Genomic DNA, 20115 nt, shown 5'->3' on the forward strand with positions numbered 1-20115 from the left:
CCTCTGCGTGAAAAGGTTGCCCCTTAGGTCTCTTTTATATCTTTCCCCTCTCACCCTAAACCTATGCCCTCTAGTTCTGGACTCCCCAACCCCAAGGAAAAGACTTTGTCTATTTATCCTATCCATGCCCATACCAAACGCCGCCTTCACTATCCTATCTACCTGCGATTCCACTTTCAAGGAGCTATGAACCTGCTGTCCAAGGTCTCTTTGTTCAGCAACACTCCCTTGGACCTTACCATTAAGTATATAAGTCCTGCTAAGATTTGCTTTCCCAAAATGCAGCACCTCACATTTATCTGAATTAAACTCCATCTGCCACTTCTCAGCCCATATCACATAATCTTTGAAAAGCACTTCTAGGAGATAAATTTTATGAAAGCTTTGTAGAATTTCTATAACTTCTAAACATTTAATATTAATTTATACAGGCACCATAATTAAAATTTATGCTACAATTCTAAATTGTCAACTTACAATATTATTCTTCCAAGATTCATAATCCATGATTTTTTGTCCCATATTTATGAACCGAGTATTGGGGAATGCACGGCCATTACATTTTTTAATATTCACTGCTATAAACGAGGCTGTGTGCACATTTAAGAAATTGTCCCATATGTATTCGCTGAATTATAGAAACACGTAAGGAGTTCATTTCCTGGACCAGCATGACCACTTAAATTCAAAATATCTGTTCTAATTTCAGTTCAAAGCCTTTTTAAAATCTTTTTTTTCCAGTACCTCTGAAATTCTCTTTTAAATGATGGGATACCTAAACCTCAATAGCCATTTGTGGTAAAGAAGTCAGATCAATGATTTTTCCTGTGAAAACATTTCATCTGATTTTCCCATTCATTCTTCTACTCATTGATCATACTTAGACCAAAGTCAGAATAATCATTAACCCATCCTCATCTACATTCTCTTTAGGGGATATCATCGACAGATAAGGAGTCAGCTTCCACTTGTACACTGATGAAACCTAGTTCTTTTGCCACCATCTTCACTGCCTCTGTTTTCTCAGATTGATCTTGCAACAAACTTTTTGCACTTACAATTGACTCCTACCTCCTGCTTAGCCATTGTCTCTCAAGTTGAATTAAATTTTTTCAAACCTTGTTTGATTCTGAACTAAGCTCCTGTCCTCATTCTCTCTTACCACAAATATTTCCTCTTCAACCTCTGTAACAACACCTGTCTGCACTTCTGACTTGTTCATCTGCAGTTTCACCTGTTCTATTTGCTTCCCATACTCCATCCTGCATAAAGTTCACCTGACCTAAAACTGATGTTCCTTATGTCTGTTTCCCTTCAAGAACTGCCAAATTACCATCACTCTGTTTCTTTATTTCTGTGATTGAAATTCTTTGACCAAATGTTTGGTCATCTTTCTAATATCACCTGATTCTACTAATATCATTTATGTCTGAGTTTGAGATTCTGCCTCTATGAACCATGTTTTTCTACATTAAACATAATATATGAATACAAATTGTTATTACTTTTAAGACAAAGTTATGGTATTACCAGACTTATTTTAATTAAAATCCCAAGCTACAGCTTGGTTTCCCAAGGTAGCGTGGTTAGGATAATCAAGTCTTTTGAAGTTGTATCTTTTACTGGTATTAGAGGACAACACTAAATGTCTATCTTGCCCACACTCATTTAGCTTCTTCAACAGAGCATTCTTAGGCCAACAAATCAGCAACTGACAATTTAAGCATATATACTCCCTTACTTGTAATTGCATCTTAGGATGTAGACCGTAGTACCATGTTGTGGATTTAAATATGGATATGCCAGCCCAATTAGGGGTGCAAGTTCCTTTTGTTAAATCTTATTAGTAAGCTTTTGGTTAACCTGGTGCTTTCATGGCTATGTTTTTGGTGCATGTTGCCAGTTTACTAGATTTATTGAATGCTGTTTCACACTGAGGCAATTTCAGTAATGATTTCTAATTCAGTAGCATAACCACTACACAACAACAAACCCATTTTTAAAGTGTATTCTTTGTGGCCATTGCTAGGTTTGTCATTCTCCTATATTCAATTGGTTTTAGCAGTTTTCCTCTTGCACTTCTCAAATACTTTGCTTCTAGGTTGAATGATGTATCATTCTAATACTGTATACCAGTCCCATCGATCTCTTGCCTAAATAACAGCAATGAATGCACTTCAAAATAATTTGTACTGAAAGCACCTCAGGATGTTTGTGAGACATATCATAAGGCAGGATGCAAATGTAGGTTTTTGCTTTTTATTGCTGTTTAGCCAACTTAACATGATTTTTGTTAACCCCAAGCAGAGAATGTAAGTCATGTGTTTGCATTGACACCGTTTTGTTAAAGCAGGCCTCTATTACATCAATTTATTTTTGGTTGCTTATTTACAGCAAACCAGTGTCAGCAGGAATTCTAGAAAACGACCAGCACCAACCACAGACACAGATTCTACACCAAAGAAAACATGTGAGCAGAAGTCTGCTGAACGTCTGTTGCAAATTCCATTATTCCTTCCGTGCTCCCAGCCCTTGACTGCACAAGCAGTCAGCACTCCACAGGAGACAACTCCAAGTCGTCCCATGCCACCAGAAGCACGCAGACTCATTGTCAATAAAAATGCTGGTGAGACTTTGCTGCAGAGAGCAGCACGTCTAGGCTATGAGGTAAGTCCTGTATTTGAAACCAGACAATGAAATATTCTTTTGTTTCGGTCATCTGTTCCTGCTGTAAAGGTGGTTGAGTTTTTTTTTGGAGGTGTTATATACTTTAATCTCTATCTAGATTTATATATCATTTTGTAATTGGCACAATTAATTGGTATGTACAAAACTTAAACAGAAATTGTAGCTCTTTACAAATTTTTCAAGCATATATGAATTATGCATATATGTATATGGAGTGGTGTATAAATTTAAAACAAACACTTCACTTTACTTCACCTTATATTTTGCAATTGTGATGATCCTGTCACTTTAAAAAGGTTATTTTATCCTGTATTTTTTTGAAGAGAGTTTGTAAAGGAAGAAGTATCAAACTGGCTGCTGGAGGTGGCCAAAGTAAACAACATAGGCCTTAAGGTTTTTTTAAAAATGTTGGAATAATGGGCGTACCTTGAAAAGCATGGCCAGTTCTCACAGATCAGGCTTCCTAGTGTTTTTTTTCGCAGTCACAAGCTGTTTAGGGTCCTAGAACGGTTGGAAACTTCAGTGAATGATCCTGGCTGCTGCTTTCTCTGAAATCTCTCTTGATGTTGTTTCCTCTTGGATGGAGAACTGCACATAAGAATCTGTGTGTAAATTTATCTTCTTGTCAAAGGGTGTGTTTATGGATGTTACTATATTGGAACAGTTAATTAGTAATAGGCACTATTATTTGGTTAAGTTTTGCAATAGTTGTTATTGTAAATTCCTCTTTCTTGTGTTTATAGTGTTTAAATAATGTTGAGCAGTTTGTCCAATCCCATCACATCTGGAGCATGCACTTCACATCTGTCTTGAAAATATGAAAAAGTTAGGGTCTAGGTTACCTTAACATATTTTGAGGAGGTCTGGTCTGGACTATAACACAGTATACCACACTCAGAATATCTCAATCAATATCTCATACTCTAATATCTGAAGTATGGAAAAGTTCTTGGTAATATTTAAAAAATAAATCTTCAAACTGCAAGGTAATAAATGATATTTTTTCTAAATAGTTGGATTACATCATTGAAGGTCACCCAGTTAGTAATTTAGTACCAAGGAATAGTAGATGGTTTTGCTAGGCTTCCATATATCATTGTAATTTTAAAAAACGTTTTTTTTGCCCAAATAATATTTGGTGGCATAAGAAATGATCAAAATCATAACCTCTACCAATTATATGTATAATGTGTTTAACTTGTCACAGATTTGGAAACCTCAACCCTTAGTTCATGGTCTGTCAGGTCTGCTAGCTGATGTGACAGTCTATAAATCAGATTGGAGAAGTCACCAGCTTATGAGTTAACCTATGGTTGATCAAATAGAAATATCAGTGGTAAAACACATTTGTATTTTGAAGTTTTTAATAAAAGTAGTGAATTTATCAACTGGTAATGATAAAGAATGTATCTGGTTACATTGTGCTAAGCTGCATTCTGTACCAGACAATCTTTTCATTCTAGTGTGAAACAGGCACTGGTTTGCGGTTTAAATCATCGTACGAATAATATTGTAAGGAATAAATTTCCAGTGTGGAGTGTTAATTGTGAATACTATTGAGGAATTCTTACCTGTGCTGTATTCAGTGATCTGGCAGCAATCTGTCTTAAATGTATATTTTGTGAATGTTTCCTTACTGATTCAATCCACCAAAATGTTGAAAATTAGGCTGATTCAACCAGATGACTAATTGTTATTTTAACCTGGCCATCAATTAATTAAGCTTATTAAATTGTTCTGAGTCATATTCACTCGATGGATTCTGCATATTTTGAGACGTTAGAGGCTTGATCAGATGCAGGCATTCTTTGAAAATAGTATTAGAGTCATAGAGATGTACAGCATGGAAATAGACCCTTTGGTCCAACTCGCCATGCCAACCAAACATCCTAGCCTAATCTAGTCCAATTTGCCAGCACTTGGCCCATATCCCTCTAAACCATTTCTATACATATACCCATCCAGATGCCTTTTAAATGCTATAGTTGTACCAGCCTCCACCACTTTCTCTGGCAGCTCATTCCATACACACACCACCCTTTGTGTGAAAAGGTTACCCCTTAGGGGTCCCTTTTTATATCTTTCCCCTCTCACCCTAAACCTATGTCCTCTAGTTCCAGACTCCCCCACACCAGGGAACAGACCATATCTATTTATCCTATCCATACCCCTCATGATTTTATAAACTTCTATAAAGTCACCCCTCAGCCTCCAACGCTCCAGGGAAAACAGCCCCAGCCTATTCAGCCTCTCCCTATAGTTCAAATCCTCCAACCCTGGCAACATTCTTGTAAATCTTTTCTGAACCCCTTCAATCGCTGAGTCAGTGTCCTGGTACCACCGGAGCATGGTGCCCTTTTTCTCCGTGAAGGGAGTGGGATTAGATGTCGACAACCCATTTGCCTCTAATTAATTTCCTGCTAAGCTCCTTGAGCTTGTTAATGGGCTGAATGTGCAATGCAGTGATCCATTACGTTAATGATTCTGCTGAGAGAGATTCTGGCAAAAAAGGTTATTCTGACAGCAGCTTTACAACCTTCGTTTGGCCATTTGATCACTTGTTTGCATTGGATCTGATCACCTGCCTTTTCTGTTATTATGGCTGCTGTTTGCTTTTGAGTGTACTGTCGTGCATAAAAGTTAATTCCAACCTCCTAGCAACACTCAGCTCCACTAATGAGATCTGCAATTAAAGGTCACATTGTGGGATTGGGATTCAGAAATGACCTGGGCATTAGATTCCCAATCCCAGATATTCCAATTTTCTCAAACCTATTTATACACATCTTATTAATATCAAAAAGTGTGAGACAGCTAGCCTCCGGGTGAGGAACATACTATTTAAGTATAACTTGGTTTCAACATACAGTTGTGATATCCTGACACACACTCAAATTGAGAATTTTTTTGATTTTTACCAAGATACTAGACAACACAATAGTACTGAACTTGCATGACCTAACAAAAATCTATCCTTCCATGACATCACTACAATTGGACATCTGCAATAAACAGTTTTTCTATTGTCGTGCATCCTTTGATATTCCTTAATTCTACACATCATCGTCCTTTTCTTAAGCAGTCCCTTGTGATCAAGAACAACTTTCTTCCACTTTAGCATGTAGGTTTTAAAGTCATTAAGCAGTCCACTTCTGGCTCTGTGCACCCTGACCTGCTACAGGTATTTCTTGAAGAGGAGGATGGGTGGGGTTCTCAGGTCTTTGAATGCTCATTCCACTGTTTGAGCTTGACTTCAAAATGAGCTTGTCAGAGATGCTAAAATGTTTGGAACCTTCACAGATGCTGCTTCTCCAGTTTGGGCAGTTTTTGACTGTAGATTCCCTCAAATTGCTGGGAATATTACATATTTTTTAGGGAGGCTGCTTGCTGGGATGAAACTGAGTAGAGAGCTGGTTATGTAAGTCATGTAAAACAGATGGATGATGTAGCCTACCTAATGAAGCTGACTGACTAATTAGTACATGATGAAGGGCTTTTGCCCGAAACGTCGATTTTCCTGCTCTTTGGATGCTGCCTGACCTGCTCTGCTTTTCCAGCACCACTCTAATCTTGACTCTAACTAGTGCCCTGATGTTGGGGTTGTTGGCCTGAGAAAGGACACTAAAATTAGAGTGCCTATTCTGTCACTGGATTTATGTGATGTGGAGGTGCTTGTGTTGGACTGGGATGGACAAAGTTAGAAGTCACACAACACCAGGTTATAGTCCAACAGGTTTATTTGAAATCACACAAGATTTTGGACCTGAAGATGGGGCTGCGCTCTGAAAACTTGTGTGATTTCAAATAAACCTGTTGGACTATAACCTGGTGCCGTGTGACTTCTGTCTGGATTTACAGAATTTTGACGAGCAATCACTGGTGATATTTCTCAAGGTATTTGAGGTGTTTTTGCATATTGACCATATAGCTGACACCTACAGGAGGTCTGGTTACACTGCTGCCCCGTATACCATGAGCTTGGTGTCCGGCTGGGGTATTTGTTATTAAGTATTTTGCCTGAAGTATTCCTGCACAGTTTTTACCCTGTTCCTCAGGTGGCCAATGTTGAATTTCATTGTTGATGTTTGTCCTTGCTGAGAAGCTGCTCCCAATGTATGGAAAATAATCCGTTTTGTCAGGTAGCTCACTTCAGATCTTGATTAGACTGCTGGCATTATGTCCAGTGGAAGCGAGTGGGTGGGGAACCTTTTGACTTCTGGGTATTAGCCTCAGGCCCATTCTTTCAGTGGCCTCTGTGTATACATTGACGGTAGATTGGAGCTCAGCCTCTGAGTATATACAGCCACATGTGTCATCTGCATACTGTAGCTCATTGACTGAGCTTAGTGGTCTTAATTCTTGACTGGAGCTGGCAGGTTAAATAGTTTACTGCACATCCTGTAGATAACCTCCACATCAGGAAGTTTAAAGAATAGGGAGTGAAGTGTTGCAATGAGGAAAATGTTTGCATTCCTCACTCACTTTTGCTGAAATCCTTTCTCTTTAATGTGCTAAATGTATCTGTTACCTTTATTTCAATGCAGCCATTCTTTTGGCATTTCAGGTCCACAACCAAGAATTTGTATGTTAGGTGTTCCACATTACTTTAAATTAGTTAGAAAATATTTGAAAATGTTAATTGAACAATTTGGAGTGGTGTAAATATAAGATCTTACAGTTGCTAGAAATCTGAAATAAACCAAAGAATTCTGCATATACTTATTAGCTATGGCAGCTTCCGGAAAGATGAATGGAGTTAATCAGGATCTGATATTCTGCTGAATGATAATTTTTCCTAATTATAAATTTGGAGCTTCCAAACATTAAAAAGTTTGGGATTCAATTGTAGTTTGAATCTGGGCATTGAAATTTTGAAGTTGTTGTTACTGTGTCCAGCTGACTGCTCCAATTCACATATTTTCTTGTGAGTGTAGTTTGCTTATTTGTGGCTTGCTCAGGAAGTACAGTACATTTTTTTTTATTTATTAGAAGAGATTGGTAGTTGTTATTCCCCTTGATTGCTGGCTGGTAGTAAACATATCTGCTAATAATATCAATTGAATATTTAAACATTCTCAACATGAACTCTACAATATTTTACAAACTGCTCAATCGATTTGTATGGATTTTATTTTGGGTTGAAATATTAGTCGATTAAAGCAGTACTTGTTGTAAAATGAGTTTGGGGACATTTTATGGAATCATAGAGTCACCAAAGATGAAAATTAATTCAATTTTCTTTTCTTTCCCAGGAAGTAGTACTGTATTGTTTGGAAAACAAAGTTTGCGATGTAAATCATCGTGATAATGCAGGTTATTGTGCTTTGCACGAAGCCTGTGCCAGAGGATGGCTCAGCATTGTTTGCCACCTTCTAGAACACGGAGCTGATGTTAACTGCAGTGCTCAGGATGGAACAAGGTATTTGGAGAGACTTCATTAAATTTGACCATATTTCATATGTTAAATCTCTAGTTGTGAAACTAAGTTATATGGTAACTACTCAGGCTAGTGCACAGAAATGCTCAATTCAATTTTTAACACTTCATTAACTTTTTAAACTAAGCAACTGATTTTTTTTTTATTACAATGTGTTCTGTGGTCTCATAAAATACCTGCAGACATGCAAAGTCTGTAATTTCACTTTGATTTGATGGCCATTCAGCCCATCAAAGAGCATCCCACCCAGCCCTGTATTTTCCATGGCTAATGCAGCTAGGCTGGACATCCCTGGACACTCTGGGCAATTTAGCATGGGCAATTCGCCAAGCTTGCACATCTTTGGACTATGGGAGAAAAGCAGAGCGCTCAAAGGAAACATACACAGACTCGGGCGAATGTGCAAACCCGAGGCTGGAATTAAATCCTCACAGCGGCCAGAGACCTGGGTTCAATTCCCGCCTCAGGCGACTGACTGTGTGGAGTTTGCACGTTCTCCCCGTGTCTGCGTGGGTTTCCTCCGGGTGCTCCGGTTTCCTCCCACAGTCCAAAGATGTGCAGGTCAGGTGAATTGGCCATGCTAAATTGCCCGTAGTGTTAGGTAAGGGGTACATGTAGGGGTATGGGTGGGTTGCGCTTCGGCGGGGCGGTGTGGACTTGTTGGGCTGAAGGGCCTGTTTCCACACTGTAAGTAATCTAATCTAATCTAATCTAAATTGCATCCCTGTTACCGTGAGGCAGCAGTACTAACCACTGAGCCACCAAGGTGCCATTTGATAAAGCTGAAATTAATCTGTACAGTTTAAATGAGTTCTTTCACAAGTAGACACTTTGACTGATTAAATCTAATGAAAGAAAATTCGGTGGCGTCATTTCTTATGCCGCTTGTTTTTGTCTTCCAAAATCACTTTTGTGAATTTTGCTTTGTTTTCTAAATTACAGTAGTGAGAGCAAGGCATACATCAAAGTCCCCATTACAAGCAACAAGTCTCAGCATCAAGTAGCTTAACAAATGTATTGCTTTCAGTTACAATTAACCGTACAAATTGGGCACTTCTCTGTATTTGGTACTTCCTTGTTCTGTCAGAACAATTGTACTGATCTGCATCCTTAATTCTCCAACCTACATGATCATTGAGAACAGCTCATTGCTGGGAACTCCATATTGCTGAGTTTACCTGTACATATGTGTACACACACTGGAATTTGGCACCCTGTTCAACCATTAGTACGGAACAGAAACTTCAGTGGAATCAAATTCACCAGCAGGGTCTCATGCCGATTTCCTACTCATTGATTCCTCCTTTAAAAAGTGCATAGTTATGAAGGAGATTGTTTGTTTGTTTGTTTGTTTGTTTGTTTTTGTTTTTATAATTCCAAAATATATGTTCCAAATCTTTATAGATTTGTTTTTATAAGTACAATTTGCATTTATCTATTAGTCTACTGTCAGAATAAGTTTGATGCTTTGTTTTTATTAAAGGCCTATTCATGATGCTGTAGAAAATGATCACTTGGAAGTGGTTCGGCTATTGCTTTCATACAGTGCAGATCCAACCCTGGCCACTTATTCGGGTCGTACTATTCTGAAGATGGCGCACAGTGAAGTGATGGAAATGTTTCTTGCAGGTAAGTTGAAATTCCAATTGCTAAATATTTCAGCTGACTTTAGTGAGGGACATGTGAAATTGCCTTTGATATAAATTTTGTAGCACAATGAGGAAAATTACTTAAGTAATTTGATGTAGTCATTTATCACAAATGTGATGCATTCAATTTTGAATGAAACCCATGGTGAGATTTAATATGAATAAAAATTGTTGTCTCTATACAGGTGTATTTGGATATATATGTTCTATAAAATTGACATGCAAAGTCTGTAATTTCAGTTTGATTTGATTGATTAAGGGTTCAAGAACCACTCCAGGATTTGAGCATGATTCACATTTCTGCATTGTAAGAAATGCCTTTGAAGTGTTAAAATGAGATTTTACCTGTCCTTTCAGGATGCCAAAAAATAGTTAATTCACTTTTGAAAAATAACAGGAAATAAAAATCCCAAAACCAACACTTGCTCGATAGACTAACTGGTCATTTTACTAATTGCCTTTTGTAGGACCTTGTGCTCAGTTTACCACATTTTTCCATACAGGACATTGCAAAAGTAATCAATTAGCTGTTGAATACTTTGTTTTAAATTATCCTGAAAGTGCCACATATATTCTTACAATGAATTAACTCAGTTATTACTTAGGGCATTGTTAGTCTCTGTTGAATCCAATAATAGAGATCAGTCTTGTAAAATCCGATATTGCAGTTGCAATGCAATGACATTAGAAGCAGTGTTGCTCAGACACAGTATGCCAATAGTACAAGCAGCACATCTTGGCAGATAATAAAGGTCAACTGTTTGGCTTTGCAGCACAGAACTGCTTGTGCATTGAGCACAATGTTCTTGGTGATGCAATTGATGAATGTTTGTGGATGGCTCTAAACAATGGCAGGGTGATTCAGGTGGCTAAGATAGGGAGATTCTGTCCATTTATGATTCTGTCCATATAATGACTGGCCTGCTACATATTGATGGAGTGGACTCCACTCTTCTCTGGAAAGGAAGTGTGTTGGAGGTAGTGCTATACATTATTTCATGTGAACCATCATTAGATAGGGCCATTACATTTTGGATGTTGAAATAAACTATGGAAATGTATACTTGTCTGTGAGTGGACATTTTCCTCCTGTGGAGGAATAGATTAATTGTGTGATGTGGATAAAAGTCTTCTATGACCTGCATGATGTATCTGTGCATTGTTAAGTTGGGAGATTTTGAACCTATATCCAGTTGTTGATAGGAAGAATCCAGTGAAATACCAGCTCAGGCAGCTGTTACTTTGATAGACATTGACATAGCCATCCCTTTCGTATGATTCTTTCCATGTCGGCTATAGAAATATGAACAGATTTATTATTTTCTCCTTAAGGACTAATATTCTTCACATAAAGCAGTTTCCAAACCAGCCTGAAACAATTGCCTGACCCTTTACAGATGGGAGGCAGCTTAAAGCTGGGGTGTAGTAAGTGCCAAAGATACAGACGCACCTGTCTGGTATCTTTTTCTCTGAACCTCCTTTTCTTCTTCAAAACATTGTAAATATGGAGACCTGTATATCTCTGGGGAAATGAGCAGATTCACCAGATGTGTGAAACTTTTAAGACGTTGTCTCTAGATTGTTCCTGTGCCCTGAAGCTGTTAAATATATTATACTGAATACACAGGTGTGTGTGTAATGTATAAACTCTCATTTGGAACTAATCTGTAAAAGCTATGATGCAGATCAGTTTAATTTGAGTGATGAATTGAGTTTAAATTATTTCTGAGAAGTCCTATTGAGTAAGAATGAAATGTAGATTTTAAAACTGAACTTCAATTATTGCACAGACCGTGTCATATTTCAGCTCGAAATAAATGCATGATTAGCAGAGATTCAAAATTGTCAGTGGTTTTACCTGAAGAGATGCTTTAATGGACATGTCCTCAGGCATTCAACTGAAAAACACATTCTGTATCTCTTTTTGAAAACTCACCATTGGGTTAGGTACTAAAACCTGAAGATACTTCATTTCTTCTCAGCTCCTTTCACCCCTTCCCTCCCACTGCTTCACTAAAAGTAATTTGTGGCATAGGCTGCTGAGAGCTGCAAGTAAAGAAACAAGCAGCCTCAGAAATGTCACAAAAAATGATCTGCTACTTTCTATGCAATTATGTTTTACATTCGATTGTACAAAAATGACAGACAGAAAAAGTTCATCTGATCCATCTAGCCACACATTGTGTGAGAAATCATGCATTATGAAACAGGCCCTCCCTAACCCCTATTCAAAGCAATGTAATTGCCTGGAGGAAGTAAATAACCCAAGTTTTGAAAAAAAAAGTGCCAATCAGGGTTGCGGTTTGCATAGACTGGGGTAGAATCAGAGACATAATGGACATCTTAATAACTGGTCCATACGCTGATACTTTTATTTTTATAAATTCGGCCTTTCATCATTATTGGATTAACCTTTGAAATCTCATACTGCACAATTGGGATACTACACATTTCTCTGCCATGTTTTGTTAACATTTCTACGTATTGTGTAACTAAATTACAATGAGCAGAATGCTCTGCCTTCAGTGTTTTGACCATTTTGTGTGTTTTTGCCCCACCCCCAGAGTATTTTGCTGATTTGCAAGGTCGAAGCAATGATGACCCTGGCTTGTACTGGGATTTCTATGGCAGCTCTGTGTGTGGTGAGTGATATCTATGTACAAACTCTTGTGTGAAAAGGAATAGTGTAATTGCAGCACTAAACAGTGTAATTCCAAAGACAGAGTTGACAGTTCTACATTAATAAAGTTGTGATGAATTGATCCAACCAAACAATTAAAGGGGTTTTGTTCCACATTAATAAATTTGCCTCTATATAATCCAGTTAATGGGTCGTTTTGCATTCTTTTTGTGATTCTGATATTTATTTAAAGGCAAGTGTTTTCCAAAAGTAGAATGTCTATAATTTATTGGATTGCAACAGTTAAATTTAGACTACTAGTGAAATGCTGTAATTTCATTTAGGAACTCTAATTTTGAAACTGAGCTTAATATGTCTGAAGAATGCATTTTCTAATATCTGAGACACTACCTGGGAAGGAAAGGAAAGACTCCTTACCAATTGTACCTCCCAGCAGGTTGGGTAAAGATTAGAGACGACTTTGCTCTTTAGCAAAAGAATGCTTTTTGGACACAATCTGAGAAGTGAAAATTAGAGGCAGAAGGAAGAATTACAAAGACTGTCCTAAATGATCGTTCTATTCAAAAACATCAACCAGTATACAAATTTACAAAAGGTGTAAAGTTGTGTTCCACAGGGGCTGGAACTGCTGATGTTCACCAGTTATGTAAAAATTTGATTTGACATATCGTATCAAAGTTTGTGGGTGAAATTAAGGTTACTGTTGAGGATGGCAACAAAATATAAGAAGACTGTGATTATGCTGTTGTGGGATTTTTGATGGTGAACAGTAAGTATTTGGCAGAATACCTCTCTTATTCTGCTTGCAGCTTCAACATTTAGCACACACATTGATTAAAAGAGAGATCCTGACTTTGCAGTCAATCATTTATTACTTTGCCATAAATTGTGCAGTGGATCACCCTCACAGCACCAGCAGCCAGTCAAGTCATTGAAACTTGGAAACTACCCTAATTTTTTCTTTTGGGTATTGCTATTAACAAACTCCATTAAAACGTTGAGTCTTTACAATGAGATGTAATTGGGTTTATAACAATAATTTGAGTAATAACTACTGCTGAGCATCTGACGTGGCTCTGAATAATTAATTTTATATTTGTAGGTTATTAAATGTCTCCACTGTAATCCCTTCCTAACAGCACTGTCTGTAGGTTTACCTACCTTCCCTAGAGTGTGGTGTCTTAAAACGGAAACTCACCATCATCGACAGTAGGACAGTAAATGCTGGTCTAACTAGAGATACTCACATCCCATGAACAAATAAAAATTGATAATATTTTAATCAATGAATTTTACTTTTAAAATTTGTTAATGATATTTCAAGTTGTACCTAACCCTAAGTATTGATTCCCTGCTAAGTTTACACTGCAAAAACTTTTAAAAACGATTTGATTATTACTGCTTTTTATTCCCATTTAGCTATCTGGGGGAAATCTTTAATGTGATTGACTGACTGCTTGTGTTTCACTACAAAAAGGTTTAGATCTCTCAGTGAGACTTTATTCCAAGGCAATAATGAGTTCACCATGAATTGCAGCTGCTTGCTGTATCCTGCCTATTAATAAACTTGTAGAATGGGTGTGCTTGCAAATCAACCTGAATATGGATAAGTCTGAGTTGACACATTTTGATGAGGAAATGAAGAAGCCACATATTCCTGAGAAATAAATGTCTAAATGATAGAGATGACTGATTTCTCAATTGACCTAGCCTCTGATTTCCCTCGCATGCTCTCCTGTATTAGAACATAGAACAGTACAGCACAGAACAGGCCCTTCAGCCCACAATGTTGTGCCGACCACTGATCCTCATGTATACACCCTCAAATTTCTGTGACCATATGCATGTCCAGGAATCTCTTAAATGTCCCCAATGACCCTGCCTCCACAACTGCTGCTGGCAACGCATTCCATGCTCTCACAACTCTGTGTAAAGAATCTGCCTCTGACATCCCCTCTATACTTTCCTCCAACCAGCTTAAAACCATCACCCCTCGTGTTAGTCATTTCTGCCCTGGCAAATAGTCTCTGGCTATCGACTCTATCTATGCCTCTCATTATCTTGTATACATCAAGTAGGTCCCCTCTCCTCCTCCTTTTCTGCAATGAAAAAAGTCCGAGCTCAGTCAACCTCTCCTCATAAGATAAGCCCTCCAGTCCTGGCAGCATCCTGATAAACCTCCTCTGAACTCTCTCCAAAACATCCACATCTTTCTTATAATAGGGCGACCAGAACTGGACGCAGTAGTCCAAGTGCGGTCTAACCAAAGTTTTATAGAGCTGCAACAAGATCTCATGGCTCTTAAACTCAATCCCCCTGTTAATGAAAGCCAAAACACCATATGCTTTCTTAACAACCCTGTCCACTTGGGTGGCCATTTTAAGGGATCTATGTACCTGCACACCAAAATCCCTCTGTTCCTCCACACTGCCAAGAATCCTATCCTTAATCCTGTACTCAGCTTTCAAATTCGACCTTCCAAAATCCATCACCTCACATTTATCCAGGTTGAACTCCATCTGCCACCTCTCAGCTCATCTCTGCATCCTGTCAATTCTTCTTTGAATCAGAGTTGGTACTCTGGCTTGATGATAGAGTGGAAGGTATGCTAGCCCATGAAATTGCAAGTTGTGGTTGAGTATAATTCCGCTGCTGCTGATGGCCCACAGCATCTCATTTACATGAATTGCTAGATCTGTTCAAAGTCTGTCCTATTTAGCACAGTGAGAGTGCCACATAACACAATAGAGGATATTATTGATGTGAAAGCAGGACTTCGCCTTTATAAGTACTGTGTGGTAGTCACACCCAACGAGACTCTCCTGGACAGATGCATCTGTTAGATGTAGATGATGAAGTCAATCTAGACTGTACTAAATTACCTGATCGCCCTAGAGGATGGAAGCAATATTGCAAATGGCATCAGTCATGTCTGACTCTGTTCCCTTCCAACACAGCAATTCACTGGAGAGGTTACAGAAATCCTGATTGTGATTCTTTCTATGGTCAACTGTTTGACTGATTCAAAATGAAAATGTCCACCTAGGTTATTTATTGAATAATAAATATTTCTAGTGGAACATTGCACTGGTTTGAACCATTACCTTCAGGATAGGATGGGATGAAATTTGATATAAAGATGCACAATTAGAGATTATAGTGGAACAGTTTATCAACTTTAAAAGAACTGCCTTGAACTCTGAATTTCATTAGAGTTAGATCAATTTCCTGGCTGAACTATTGGTAGAGAATACATTCTAGTTTGAGAAGTTCATTTAGCTGAAAGGTATGTGTCGATCCCCATTTATGGTTGATCTGAATCAACCAAAAGATGACTTTAAATGTGGGAATCCTGCATTTAGGAGCTAGAGAATTTTCACAGCCATGCACAATATTTCATATTTCATGTCTAGAAAGCTCAACTTGAGGTGAAATTTGTAGAGAAATCTGGAAACAACCTGCTTGAGCTGATAGACATTGTTGCTGTTTTGGGCAGAGGGTTTCAATTAACAGAAAGGCAACACTATCTTATCAACCACTTTCTGCATGGAGCAACCAGAAGTTGGTGGGTAACTGTAAAACTTGTCTCATTTATTGCTTGAGTGTTAACTAACTTTTGGAATTGAAGCCCAGAAATGGCACAAAAGGTGTTTCAGTTAAGATTATTTATTTTATTAATTATTTAATTTCTTAAAACCACTTCTGAATATGGCAGCAAAAGTTTTAAATAATATGCTATATGTTTAAGATGTATTCTCTCCTGTGAATTAACTTTGTTGTCTTTTATCATTCCAGAATCAATAGAAGAGTCTGGCTTTGATGTCTTGGCTAATCCACCAGGCCCTAGTGATGAAGAAGAGGAGTATGATGATGTGTTGGAATTTGAGTTTTCTGATACACCTCTTTTACCTTGTTACAACATTCAGGTCTCTCTCTCTCAGGGGTATGTATTCTGATTAGATTTTGATAAACCATCTGATTATTTAGCTACCTATAAAAATATGATGGTGAAAGACAAACTGAGAAAAACCCAAAAAACTTTATCTCCTTTCCTCGGTTTGACATCTTATTCATCTGCTATGATTGATAAGCAAAACTCATTCCTTGGGGGAAGTGCAATGGTTCAAAGTTCATGTCTAACTACATACTTCAGCTGTCAACCTAAACACTTACTTTAGCCCTCCATTGTACCATATGCAAGATGTACTGCAGCAACTGTACAACATTTTCATTTGATAGCACCTTCCAAACCCATAAACTCTACCACCTAGATGAAAAAGGGCAATAACTACATGGACACACCATCTACAAGTTCCCTTCCAAGCCATATACTATCATGTATTATAACTATACTGCCTCTCTTTCAATGTTGCTGGGTTAAATTTCTGGAACTTCCTTCCTGATACAAGCATTACTTGGACTGAAGCAGTTCAAGTAGAGGGCTCACCATCGCTGCATTCAGGAAACAATAAATGTTATCAAAGCCAGCAATGCTCACATTCCATGAAAGAATAAAAATATCTAAAATGAAAAGGCTTTTTAAGAGTTCTGTATATGCCAGTATGATTATATTCTAGCCTTGAACACACACACATCCACAACTACCTCCCAACCTTATCCCATTTGCTTCAATATATATCCCACTTATTTCTGTAACATTTTCTTCACTTTACTTTGGTGATGATACCCTCATTAGAGAATAGTTTGTTTTCTGATTTCTGTAATTCATTGCGGAAACTGAAGTGTAATGGGTCATTAGAAAAGTATGTTTCAGACATTGGAGACCTTGGAGTGCAGGTTCATAGTTCTTTGAAAGTGGAGTCATAGGTAGATAGGATAGTGAAGAAGGCATTTGGTATGCTTTCCTTTATTGGACAGAGCATTAAGCATAGGAGTTGGAAGGTCATGTTGCAGCTGTACAGGACATTGGAGATAGTGAGGTCTGCAGGCGCTGGAGATCAGAGTTGAGAATGTGTTGCTGGAAAAGCACAGCAGGTCATGCAGCATATGAGGAGCAGGAAAATCGACCTTTCGGGCTGGAGGCCTTCATCAGGAATGAGGCTGGGAGACATTGGTTAGGTCAATTTTGGAAGATTGTGTGCAATTCTGGTCTTTCTTCTATCGGAAAGGTGTTGTGAAACTTGAAAGGGTTCAGAAAAGATTTACAATGATGATGCCAGGGTTGGAGGATTTGAGCTACAGGGAGAGACTGAAGAAGCTGGGGCTGTTTCCCCTGGAATGTTGAAGGCTGAGGGGTGACCTTATATAGGTTTATAAAATCATGAAGGGTTTGGATAGGGTAAATAGACAAGGTCTTTTCCCTGAGGTAGGCGAGTCCACAACTTAGAGGGCATAGGTTTAGGGTGAGAGGGGAAAAATTTAAAATGGACCTAAGGAGCAACGTTTTCACACAGAGGATCGTGTGTGTATGGAATGAACTGCCAGAGGAAGTGATAGAGGCTGGTACAATTACATTTTAAAAGGCATCTGGATGGGTATATGAATAGGAAGGGTTAAGGGGGCTGTGAGCCAAGTGCTGGCAAATGGGACCAGATTAGATTAGGATATCTGGTTGGTATGGACGAGTTGAACCAAAGGGTCTGTTGCTTTCTGTACATCTCTATGAATCTATATGGTACTGATGAGATGTTAGTTGAAACATTAACTTTCATTTGGAACAACAAGCTGTTCTTCATTACAAACTAGAGGGAATAATTTTAAATGTTATTTCGAAGTGGAGACAATGGCCTAGTGATATTATCACTGTATTGTTAATTCAGAGACCCAGAAAATGTTCTGTGGACCCAGGTTTGAATCCCACAGATAGTCAAATTTTAATTCAATAAAAATCTGGAATTAAGAGTCTAATGATGACTGTGAAGCCATTGTTAATTGCCAGAAAAACCCATCTGGTTCACTAATGTCCTTTAGGGAGGGAAACTGCCATCCTCACCTGGTCTGGCCTACATGTGACTCCAGACCCACTGCCCTCTGGGAAATTGCAGATGGGCAATAAATGCTAGTCTAGCCAGTGATATCCTCACTCCATGAATGAATTTTATAAAAAGATATTTTGGTTCTTGATGTATAACCTAGCAAATAAACAGATACTGTGGTTAGACTAAATTTTATTTATGATATCCAGTTGGTGGACTACCTTCTATACCAAAAGAGTATTCTTAAAATTCAGAGACAGGATATTTCATATAAAACTTGCAATGTTTTCTTCCTTCTCAATGACAGTCCCCGGAACTGGCTGCTACTAACTGATGTAATCCGGCGACTGAAAGTTTCAGCCCGCATCTTTCGCTCTTCATTCCCTCATATTGAAAACGCCACCATTTCAGAGGCAGAGTTCTACAGACAGGCTTCTTTGAGCCAACTTTTTACCTACCCAGAGAACTTTGAAACTCATGACATTGACAATAAAGAAACACTGGAGTTGGTGGAATTCACAAGCGAACTTCAAGAACTGTTGGGATCATCTGTCACATACCTGTATTCGGACAATGAGGTTGAAACATACAATTAACTGCAAAAGGACTAGGTCACACATATTGGCTGCTGTTCCTACATAATGGCCTACATTAAAAAAACTGTAAATTATGTAAATAATGTTATTTCATGGATCGTTGTGTTTGGAAAAAACACTATTCTGAATACTAAATGACATTGTTGTCTATGTTCTTGTATATTGAAAGCCAGAATTCCATTTTGGATGGACTTGTGAATTTTTCAAAAAGAAATCTCTCTGTTTATAATTTTTTTTGTATGCTGTCTGTTTCTTATCTTTCTGTAAATGTAATTTTCTGCTTTTTGGCAGGTAGCCCAAATTAGGAACTTTTTTCCTGGCACACTGCATATGTAAACACATTCATTTGATTGTTATTTTGTTTTTTTTTTAAAGAAGCACTGATTTCTAAGATGATGTCCGCTTTCAGGTCCTGTGGTCCTTGTCCCATGATCTGTTTAGGAGGCTTGGTTGCGTTGAGGCACTTCACTTTATTGTTTACAAAGTTACCTGCCGTGGTCAGGTACACTTGTAAGATAATGAAAACTGTATCCTTGTATCAGAAGTACTCTGACTTGGATTCACTTTTAGATAACCACAGACACAGACATCACCCAGTCCTTTATACATACATATATGTAAACATGTTTTACATTTTTGCTTTTATTTAAAAATGAATTTAAAATATTTTTTCTGTACTTTGTACAAAAAATTATGAAATTTAAAATTTTTGAGGATTGTACAATAAAATCTGTTTTGTCAAGAGTGGAGTTATATACTGTGGATGTTGGGGAACTAAATGTTTCTGATAGTTGTATAATATTTTAGAACATCTGTTTAACTTTGTAAGTAAAACTGCTGTATATTTAGGTTTATATTTTACAGTGACTAAAACAATTTTTCCTTAAAACAAAAGCCAAAAAAGGAAATGTCTGTAATAAAGACATTGTTTGATAAAGGGATATCAATGTGCCATATTACTCGTGTGCATGTATGATCACAATCACAGGGAAAATATTAGAAGGTAACACATTTTCAGCACCTTGGCAGTACAACTACAACCATGACCATTTGAGTCCATATTATTAAACAAAAATATCAATTTGATGGAAGATCTAATTTACTGCCTCCTAATTTTCTCCTTTGTCTGAGGTGTTCTCATCTTTCTAAAGGAAAATATGTAACCTCT

General features: G+C 37.8%; 1 protein-coding gene across 3 annotated transcripts in view; it reads left to right on the top strand.

Annotated features, from left to right (window-relative positions):
• Positions 1 to 19888, top strand: part of bcor (BCL6 corepressor) — a 39509-nt gene extending 19621 nt beyond the window's left edge. For all 3 annotated transcript variants that reach the window (XM_043700839.1, XM_043700841.1, XM_043700840.1), the window contains 6 exons: positions 2395 to 2667; positions 7941 to 8107; positions 9609 to 9754; positions 12339 to 12416; positions 16211 to 16358; positions 18659 to 19888. In XM_043700839.1, coding sequence (XP_043556774.1) covers positions 2395 to 2667; positions 7941 to 8107; positions 9609 to 9754; positions 12339 to 12416; positions 16211 to 16358; positions 18659 to 18947 — 1101 coding nt within the window. In that variant the 3' untranslated portion in view covers positions 18948 to 19888. The remainder of the gene's footprint in view (positions 1 to 2394; positions 2668 to 7940; positions 8108 to 9608; positions 9755 to 12338; positions 12417 to 16210; positions 16359 to 18658) is intronic.
• The last annotated feature ends 227 nt before the right edge of the window (positions 19889 to 20115 follow it).

The sequence above is a fragment of the Chiloscyllium plagiosum genome, chromosome 12 (genome assembly GCF_004010195.1).
Source record: "Chiloscyllium plagiosum isolate BGI_BamShark_2017 chromosome 12, ASM401019v2, whole genome shotgun sequence".
Lineage (NCBI taxonomy): Eukaryota > Metazoa > Chordata > Chondrichthyes > Orectolobiformes > Hemiscylliidae > Chiloscyllium > Chiloscyllium plagiosum.